This window comes from Sitophilus oryzae, unplaced genomic scaffold (genome assembly GCF_002938485.1).
Source record: "Sitophilus oryzae breed Bouriz unplaced genomic scaffold, Soryzae_2.0 scaffold_1111_pilon_pilon, whole genome shotgun sequence".
Classification (NCBI taxonomy): Eukaryota; Metazoa; Arthropoda; class Insecta; order Coleoptera; family Curculionidae; genus Sitophilus; species Sitophilus oryzae.
In genome coordinates, this window is record NW_022145740.1 from 3,789,668 (window position 1) to 3,800,662 (window position 10,995).

The window sequence follows — 10,995 nt, forward strand, 5'->3', positions numbered from 1 at the left end:
AGAGTATCGGTGTAAACAACGTCAATGATCGCGATACGGTTCTAAGCCGAACGATGCCGCGTAAACAGCATACAATATCGCAAATCCGTCTAGTGAATAGCATCCGTGATTCCAAATTTTAACTGATTTAACTCCTCTTATAAACAGCAGACGATATCGCGAAATTTGTTGATTGGTTGCTTGTAATCAGCATTCAAGATCGCAAAATTCGCAAGTGCAAGATGTCTACCAAAGAATATAGTACTAAATAATATTTTGCAAAAAAAAATCAATTTACCCCCAAACCAAGTGTTGCGGTTGGGGTCACCTTAAAATGATAGCTCGAAGGACCATAGATAATTCTTTATTTTACTTGTAAATTTAACAACAAATTTTTACTTTTAACTGAAAAAATGTCTTTCTTGCTGAGGTTCGCAGCCATCTTCTTTTTCAAGCGTCGCAAGCGAAATCGACCCTTGTCGACCGACTACGGTAGCGCCCTCTCTTCGAAACCTCTTGAATCCCGAGGCGATTCATATTACAGAAATCATAAAATCCGAACATACCGGCCACCTTAAAAGTTTCGAACTTTTAATCGACTGGCATTAAACAAACTTTAGCAATAGACCGCTTAACTATGCGACCGTTCGGCACTTTCACAGAAACGACGCGCACAAGTCCATCGGATCCTGGATGAATGTCGACTATTCGGCCTCTCGTCCATTGTAAAGGTGGTGATGACTCTTCCTTCAGGATGACCAAACGCCCAATATTTAGATTATTTTGTTGACTGGTCTTCCATTTGGATCTGGTTTGTAATGTAGACAAATACTCTCGTGACCATCTTTGCCAAAAGTGTTGATGAATTTGTTTCAACCTTTGGTAATGATTCAAACGTGAAACATTTGCTTCAATGATGTTGGTTTCAGGTATGGCCAATAAAGAGTCTCCAATAAGAAAGTGACTTGGGGTAAGCAAGGAGAAATCTAGGGGATCATTGGATATTTGGGTAAGGGGTCTAGAATTCAGACATGCTTCAACTTCAACCAATAATGTGTACATATCTTCAAAAGTTAAATATGCTTGAGATAATATGCGTTTTATATGATACTTGGCTGATTTGATCGCGGCCTCCCAAATACCTCCCATATGCGGCGAATTTGACGGAATGAAATGCCATGAAATTTTATCCTGTCCCAAGAAATTCAAAATTTCTTCATTAACTGACTTATCAGAAAGGAAACTATATAATTGTTGCAACTCTCTAGCTGCACCTCGAAAATTTGTTCCATTGTCTGAATAGATGTCAGAAGGTTTACCTCTTCGTGATATAAACCGTTTTAAAGAATTTATAAAAGCATCAGTTGAGAGATCACGCACTAGTTCAATATGAACTGCCTTTGTTGATAGGCAAATAAATAAACATATATAAGCTTTTACATTTTTTGCTTTTCTAGAAGTACTATTTTTAATATATAAAGGACCTGCGTAATCTACACCGCACTTATAAAATGGTCTTAATGTTGAAAAACGATCGGAAGGTAAATCTCCCATTATTTGAGTTACAGACTTTGGTTTAGCTCTAAAGCATTTAATACATTTCCGCAAGATGCGCTTGACGGCAACTTTCCCTGATAATGGCCAATATTCTAAACGAATTGTAGCTAGAAGTGCTTGAGTACCCATATGTAAATATCGTAAATGAGTGTGTAATATTAACAGTTCTGTGAAGGTGTGCTTTGTAGGTAATATTGTCGGATGCTTCTGATTATAACTTAAATGCGAATGTTTTAATCTTCCGCCGACTCTAATAATACCATCTTCATCTAAAAATGGATTCAAATTCAACAGCTTGCTAGAATTGGACAGTTTAATTTTAGAAGTAAGATTTTTTATATCGTCAGCAAACTCTTGAAATTGTACAATCTTAATTAGAATAGTCATAGCTTTGTTTAACTCATTTACTCTAAGAGGACCTGAAATTTTATTATCTTTACATAAAGCGTTGTTTTTAAAACGTAAAACATATGCAATTACGCGTTTAAGCTTTGTTAGGGAAGAAAATTTAGTAAAGATATTAGATATCTCAGCAGTATTTGAAACTAAAGCTACAGTTCTTTTCATTTCTGGTACATTACTATCTCTGTAGTCAGGAGTTCTGCTTGAGAACGGCTTGGCATTATCATTTAAAAAATTAGGACCGCACCACCATAATTTTTTATCTTTTAAAATGTTTGGATTTGTGCCTCGCGAAATAATATCAGCAGGATTTAATTCTGACTTTACATGATACCATTTATCTTTTGACGTTAATTCGGTAATTTCCGCAATTCGATTGGCGACGAATGTTTTTAAATAACATGGTTCTGTCGATATCCATGATAATACAATGCTGGAATCAGTAAAAAGAAATGTTTTTTCTATGTTTACCGTTAAAGATCTAAGAACTCGTTTTGTTAACTTAGCCAGAAGTAAAGCTCCACACAATTCCAATTTAGGTAAAGTTATTCGTTTGAGTGGTGCTACTTTTGATTTTGCACACAATAATCTCACTGTACATTCTCCGAAATTAGTTAATGATCGTAGGTAGATACAACAGCCATATGCACTCTCGGAGGCGTCACAAAAACCGTGAAGTTCAACATAATTTGAAGAATTACATAATACATGTCTAGGCACTGAAATATCATTTAATGAATTTAATTGTTTACTAAAATCTTGCCAGATTTCAGCTATGTCTGATGGAATTGGATCGTCCCAATTTATCTCACATTGCCACAAATTTTGCATAATAATCTTAGCTTTTATAGTAGCTGGGCCAATCAATCCCAGAGGATCATATATTTGTGATATTAATGATAAAATTTGCCTTTTAGTAATATTTGTTTTATTATAGTTCACGTTTACTGAGTATCGTAGTATATCTGTTTTTGAATCCCAAATTAAACCTAGTAACTTAAAATCTGTTTTATCTGAAAATAAATGAGTAGAATTAGAATTTATATCTTCAACAAAGGCTCGTGAATTTGATGACCATTTTCGTAATTCAAATCCACCGGACTTTAAAATCTCATATATCTCGTTTTTTAATTTAAGTGCATCCTTTACCGTATTAGTACCGGTTAGTAAGTCATCTACGTAAAAATCTTTAAGTATCTTATTGCAAGCTTCAGGATATCTATGTTGATTTTGATATGCTAATTCATGGAGACATCGAATGGCTAAAAATGATGCTGGAGCTGTACCGTAAGTTAAAGTATTTAACGTATAAGATTGAACAGGTTCATTATCATTTTCACGCCAAAGAATTCTTTGTAGATTCCTATGCTCAGGATGTACTAAAACCATGCGATACATTTTCGCGATGTCACCAGTAAATACTATAGGATACGTTCTAAACCGAATTACTATATCAAATAAATCATCCTGTATAGTTGGGCCTACATGCAAACAATTATTCAATGATATTCCTGTATTTGTAATCGCACTACCATCGAAAACTACTCTTAATTTTGTGGTACTGCTGTCTTCCTTTCTAACAGCATGATGAGGTAAATAAAAACAATGATCAATATTATCTGAATCTGTGTTTACTAGTGTCATATGCTCCATATCTAAATATTCTTTTAAAAATTCATTATAAAGTGTTTTATATGTTTGATCCTTTTCAAATTTCAATTCGATTTGATTTAATCTTTTTAAAGCGATGGCCTTAGAATCCCCAAGTTTATTAACTGAATCATTATGTGGTAGCTTGACAATAAATCTACCATCTTCGTTACGTGTGGTAGTTTCTTTAAAGTATGATTCACAATATTGTTCTTCAAGGGAAAAATGTTTTTTAAATGGTACTTCTTCTATTTCCCAGAATCGTGTCAATTGTTTATTTAAAGATAAATTACATATTTGTTTATTTACTTGTTTATTGTGAATGATACCTGACAATATCCAACCTAACTTAGTTTTTCTTAATGTAGGCTGTTTTGTACCTAAACTTATTGATTCGCCCATTATTAAGTCATAAAATATTGAAGCGCCTATAAGAATATCTATATTATTTGGAATATTAAATTTTGGATCAGCCAGTTGTATATTATCTGGAATTTTAATATGACTTATATCAAATTTTATTTGAGGTATCTCTTCAGTAATCTGAGAAATTATGAAAAAACTTAAATTAGTTGTAAATGAACCGTACATTGACTTTATTGTAGAATTTACTGCTTTTGAAATATTAGTATTATTTTTACCAATACAAGATATTGAAATGTTAGTATGATTTTGATCTAACTGTAATTTTTCTGCTAATGACTTTGTAATAAAATTACTTTGGCTACCTGAGTCTAAAAGAGCACGACAGGTATGCAAATTTCCAAATTTATCTTTTATATATATAACAGCTGTCGATAACATGACATAATTTGATAAAGAATGAGCAGCAGTAGAAGATAAATTTAATGAAGATTGATTCTCACTATTATCTTTTTCATTTTCAGAAACTTCAGTTGGTATTTTATTATTACATGCGCAATGAGAACAGGAAGTTACATTTGTTTTGTTACTCGAATAGTCATGTAATAACGTATGATGTTTTAGGTTACATTTAAAACATGTTCTAAGAGATTGACACTGATCTGTAGCGTGATTTGGTTTTAAACAGTTTGCACATAATTTTAATTTTTTAATTTCTTTATGTTTATTCTCTAAATTAAGTTTAAAAAATGATTGACATCTATAAATAGGATGAGGTTGATTACAATAATAGCATGAAAAACTGGAGTTTTGAGTTGTGGCAAAAGAATGACTCTTATTATCATGGCCTTTTCTGTATGAAATAGATATATCTGATTTTGTTTTGTTTACATTTATTGTTTCTAATATCATACATCTTTGCTTTAGAAAATCCGTTAAGTTGACCATAGTAGGCAAATTGTTACTCTTTAATGAACATTCCCACTCTTTTCTTGTGTTATAATCGAGTTTAGATGTTAATAAATAAATTAAGAGTGTATCCCATTGATCTGTGGGTTGTCCTAGTGAATGTAAGGCTCTAATATTTTTCAAAAACGTGTCTAATAAATTTCTTAAATCTTTACAAGATTCTTTCTGAACTGGAGATATTTCAAATAAAGTTTTAATGTAATTATGAATTATTAATCTTTGATTTTCATAACGTTCTTGTAACAATTTCCAAGCTATTGAATAATTGCTACTAGTTACCTCTAAAGAACTTATAATCTGAGCTGCGTCTTCTCGAAGACAAGATTTCAGATAATGAAATTTTTGAATCGCATCTAATGATACATTATTATCTATTAAGGAATTAAAAGTATCCTTAAAATTAATCCAATTCTCATAACCTCCGCTAAAAATAGGAAAATTTATAGGATGTAGCTTTATGTTACTTACTGGATTTTGAGGTGTATGTAATATTTGTGAATTAATATTAGCATCAACGCATGCATTTTTACCTGTAGAAATAGCTTTGTAAAATACATTTTCTATTTCTTCTCTAACTTCTGTTTCTTCTTCATCTAATAGCTCTAATTCGGACTGAACTTGATCGAACTCTACAAACGCGGACTCTACTTTTTCCAACCTAGTTTTTACTTCTAGAACATCCTGCATGTTAGACATAAAACTTTGAAACCGAGTGGCTATGCCTCTCAACTGACCTCGCCTAGTTCTTAACCTTCTGAGATCTATTGCTTCAGCCATTTCAAATCTTACCTATTGCAATATAAATTATAATATTTAACACAATTCTATAGCTTCTTCTGTTGCAGTATATTCTTTTTACTAAATTTATAGCAATGTTATCTTATTATCAATTTGTTTTTTCAATTACACTCACAATAAATCGTTAAGTTACTAAATATTATTTCTGTGGTACCTTAAACTTAAAAAATACCCTTAAATTAAATTATACAATATGATTCTTTTGTTAAATATGTAATGAAGCCGTTGATAAAATATCTCGTAGTAGTGAGACCCTTAAGAGAATATCCCGTAGTAGTGGGACTCTTAATAAAATCTCCCGTATTAAAACTCTTAAGAAAATAACCTTGATCAATTATTTATGACAAATCTACGTATACCGATCTGTATAACTATATAACTTTATCGTCTTTAGTCTTTATTAACTTGAAAAACTACTGAATTTACTATGAATATATTATAAACATTATTAGTCGAGCACAGCATGCATGAATAGGAAAATAAGGAAATAGATAGGGACAGACTCACTTCTTGCGTTTTGTTGCTAGCCGGCCACCATGGATGTTCTTCCAGTTCGTGACAAAAGGCTCGTTTCTAGCCCGGCAATATCCAGTTTTTAAAATGATCAAAATGGCACTTATCCGCTCGTAGGACCAAAATGTTGCGGTTGGGGTCACCTTAAAATGATAGCTCGAAGGACCATAGATAATTCTTTATTTTACTTGTAAATTTAACAACAAATTTTTACTTTTAACTGAAAAAATGTCTTTCTTGCTGAGGTTCGCAGCCATCTTCTTTTTCAAGCGTCGCAAGCGAAATCGACCCTTGTCGACCGACTACGGTAGCGCCCTCTCTTCGAAACCTCTTGAATCCCGAGGCGATTCATATTACAGAAATCATAAAATCCGAACACCACGAGTATGATAAGTTAATAGATAAAGAAATTATTAGAACACGTTTCGTTAAAAAGGAAGAAATTGAGGTAAGTTACAGAAATTAACAAGAGTCTCAAAACTCAAAACAAATTAACAATTTAAAAAATAACAGATCGTAAATCGAAACCAAAAAATGGCTGAAATGAACAGTGGCGTAGCTAGGTAACCAAGGGCTCTGGGGCAAACTAAAAAATGGGGCCCAAAATATGAAATGTACAAATATTTTAAAAATGCTAAGCTACTTAAGCACTTTTTTATGCACTGCAGGGCAAGTAATAAAAATATTAAACAGTAACAACATACATTACAATTAATGCTTGGTGTAGGTTTGGTTAATAAATCGAAATAGAGAAGATTCAAGGGTTTATTATATAAAGGTCGGTCCTATTAACTGACTAAATAACAATAATTATATTTACAAGTTTTTCCTAGCTTTAGTTTTCGCAAAAGTATCAATGACTTCGTTTAAATCCAGGCTTGATGCGGTTTTGTTTTCAATTACTATTAGCAATAAATAATGTCGGAGTCGAGTTTGGCCCATATTATTTCTTAAACAGGAATTGTAAAGAATAATAACATTGCTGTAAATACTTGTTAGGTCGCATTCTAGCAGTCCATATTTGCTCATTATTTCCTTACATAATTGGTGAACAGTCCATGCTTGAGTTAGTTGAAGTAAAACTAGGTGGTAAATATTAGTAAATTGAAGTGAAAAACTAGGGCCTATTATATCTGAATATTTTCTTTAGAATTTGTCACACTTTTGTAATAAAGTTGCTTCATCAACATGTAATAAAAATGTTGGTGTTAGAAAATCGGATATATGACAGACTACACTCATATTCTCATACCAATAAAACGTGTATCTAATTGAGATATTACTGTGTCTACTACATTATTGGAAACCTCAATTTTAAATATTTTTTCTCGGTTTCGAAATCGGTAATCAGCAGCTAATTCATCAAAATGTTTTTTAACTTTTCTTTTCCTTTTTTCTTGAAAATGGGTATCAATAGCATATTTTCTTACCGTCACTGGCTTTGCAACCTGTCATATTTATTTTGAAAATGGGAGAAATTTCCAAAAGTTTAGTTCGATCGACAGTTCTGGTAAGGATTCGAGGGCCCCCTGAGCTTGAGGGCCCCGGGGCACTGCCCCGCCTAGCCCCTAGGTAGCTACGCCACTGGAAATGAATAAAGTTACTGAATATTTTAAATTTGCAGGACATTTTACCCAATGTTTAGAGAATGGACCATCTTTACTTCGAAAATTTAAAATAAAAACTACACTTTGTATAGTAATAATAATCTAGTGACCATGACTCTCTAGTAGTTTCCGAGATACCCCTAAAGACCATGGTAGAAAACTCACCCTGTATACACAATAATGTATTGAATGGCAAACCAAAGAACCATAACATTTTCACTCTTCAGTTCACTGTTATCCGGGTGACTAGTAAATTAATATAGAGTTTAACATGATTTATCTTTGACACTAATTTTATATCGTAATTTGCTAGACTGTTAGACTTTTTTGGAGATATACTATATTAATAATATAACATATACCTAATTTAGACTTTTTTTAATGTTTTGGATATTATATTGAAACCTTTATGCAAAGTTCAATCAACTTAAATATATAATTTTTTAATGCATTAAAAGGAACTTTAGAATAAGAGGTTATATTATTATAATTTGCATAAAATGTTAACTATTAAACTATAATTTGCATGATGGAAAACTTTGACTAAACGAAATTACTCCCTAAGAATATATAACAGAAATTTCCCGTTAAAATGCAAAATACTTTATCGTAAAACTAAAACTGTCTTAATTAGAACAAAGAGAAATTATAAAATTTAGGAGACTTTTATAAAAGAATGAGCCATTTAAAAGAAACGTGAGCAATTTAATGTAAGCCATTAGTAAATCATTTGGAATTCTGGGCATTTCCCTCTTAATCACGGTTATTTAAAATAAAAGTGAAATTCGTGAAAAATGTAAATTAAATTGAAGTATTCGAGCACAAGTTAATAATTAATCCAGCTTTTGTTGACAACTTCGACTGTGCATTTTTTTAAACCTCGAATCTCTTATGCATTTCCATTATGGTTAGAATTTAAAAAACCCTATACTTACATACACTCTATAATAAAAACAGAGGCATTATCAATTGCCGGTTACCGCGATTTGAACGTGGATATAACATGCGGAAAGAATTTATATTAAGCTGAAAATTCATAATCTAATCAAGCATCTGCACTCATGTATCTGCTCCGCAGTGTTTGGACAGGTCGCTTATTCAATCATGTAACATATTTTTTTACTCAATTTTTAACTGCCGTCCCTGTAATGAATGATGAGCAAAACTGGCCTCGGTCCTGATCATGTACAATGTACATTGTACATATAAAAAGCAAAAACCAAGACTTCCGTTTTATTTGGAAAAGCAAGATCAGTATAAGACTTTTGCAGTCTTGTATTTTTTATTTAAATTTAACTTTTCATAGATAATAATTATTCGAAAAAATAACGAAATAACAAAATTTTTATTCACATACACTTCTATACTATTTTAAAGTGAGAATATTAATTAGAATTATTAAAAAGGTTTCTCCGAAATTATTGCCAGGGAATATGTAATTTATGGTAGTCGCCAACAACATTAAATTAATTAATTATAACAAAACAAGTACAAAACCTTCTTTGTCGAAACATATCGAATAATACCGTTTTTGTTAAGTCACTCATGCTTTAATGAACCATTCGTATACAGGGTGATTCACGGTAATGGCACATTAGACGTTTATGGAGAACCGGTAATGGATTTTTTTTGAATTTGGATTTTTGCATAAAGGAGCTTGCTCCGTTGGTCTGAATTATTTTCTGCATTACAGTGTTCCCGCTTCGTATTAAAAGTGGTAGCGTCTTTGTTATTTTAAATGGAACACCTGGTTTGTTATTTTTTGAAACTACTTTCATATCTGATAATTTTTCAATTATACTAATCTATAACAATCTCTAATAGATTTCCAAATAAAAAATAAAACATGTGTACAAAGACAAAAACATGATCTTGAATAAACATCGATTAAATCATAAATTCGGCATATCCAAAGCTGGAATTTAGTTGAGAGGTCGACATAATCCATCTGTCTAAATCAACCGATTGGATATCAAACAGGGAGATCAAAAAAAATATTTCTGTTTGTTATAAAATCGCTCAAATCATTGTTATTATAAATTCAAGCCCATGTATTTATTATAAAATTAGAAACACAAATAATTTTTTTTTCAACGAGATATCATGTTCCTATACCTAAAACATCTGGTTTCTTCAGTATAGCTATTTAAAAGATAATAACTATATTATAGTTGTTTCGTGTAAAGAAAATCTTTACAATGACGAATATTCAAGCTTTATAAGTATAAGTTAGAGTTTACTTGCTTATTTCTATAATTGTCATGGAAACGAAATTTTTGAAACGAGATTATAATAATAAAATCATTAATTTTTAAATAGCTTTACTTAAGAAACCGGAAGGTTTAGGTATAGAATGTAGAATGAGTGAGAAGGGGGTTAATCACCGCGACCTTACAGATCTGTTATGTCCCCCTTTCTTGAGTTATAACTTATCATACAGTCTATAACTCATCATATATGGTGATTTTCCTGTTGTTGGGGGAACAGAGTATTTCCCATCCCCCTCTGGGGGGGACAACAGATTTTCTTCTTCCGAGGAGTAGACATCTACCTTCTACGAAGAATCTACCTGGCTTTTACACCCTTGTACGGTTGGAGTTTGGCCCTCCGTGCCCTTCAAGCTGTCAAGCAACTGTGCAAACCTATAGGAAACTTTCCTTTCACGTCAAACGAACCGATCAAATCAATAATTAGTTTTCCAACACTTTTTTTCCAAGTGATCCCTCTAATAATATACATTATTATTGTTTTAGTAACATTAAATTATTAACGCTACCAAACATAAAACTACCTTGTCTCCCCTATTATCCTCATTTTCGTACACCGTATTTTGCACAACATAAGACTAAAAAGTCAATAAAGGAATTGTTTTCGAGTCTCTCAGTTCCTCTTCTACATGTAAAGTGGTTAGAGGTGAAAAGTTCGTAAGTAAGTTAAAGCCGGGCGGCCTGTAAAAAACGTAAAACTTTCAAATTATATTTTTGCTGACTCGAAGTTTCGGAGCTTTTAATATTACGGACACGTTATCATTCTTCGCTTGTGAAGACAGAATTTAGAAAAGCTTCTTTCCTTTACTGAGCGAGGAATACAGATACATTATTTTGTATGGATGTCAATATAGTGTATTATTATTTTTAAAATAAGTAAGGTTTGTCTC

At 31.9% G+C, this 10,995-nt stretch overlaps 1 protein-coding gene across 1 annotated transcript; it reads right to left on the reverse strand.

The window, feature by feature from the left end:
• Positions 1-298: 298 nt before the first annotated feature.
• LOC115882245 lies at positions 299-6,329 on the reverse strand. The gene is made up of 2 exons (XM_030900183.1): positions 6,226-6,329; positions 299-5,709 (listed from the first exon to the last, which is right to left on the reverse strand). The coding sequence occupies exon 2, from the start codon at positions 5,695-5,697 to the stop codon at positions 571-573; it is 5,127 nt and encodes a 1,708-aa protein (XP_030756043.1). The 5' UTR covers positions 5,698-5,709; positions 6,226-6,329; the 3' UTR covers positions 299-570.
• Positions 6,330-10,995: the final 4,666 nt, after the last annotated feature.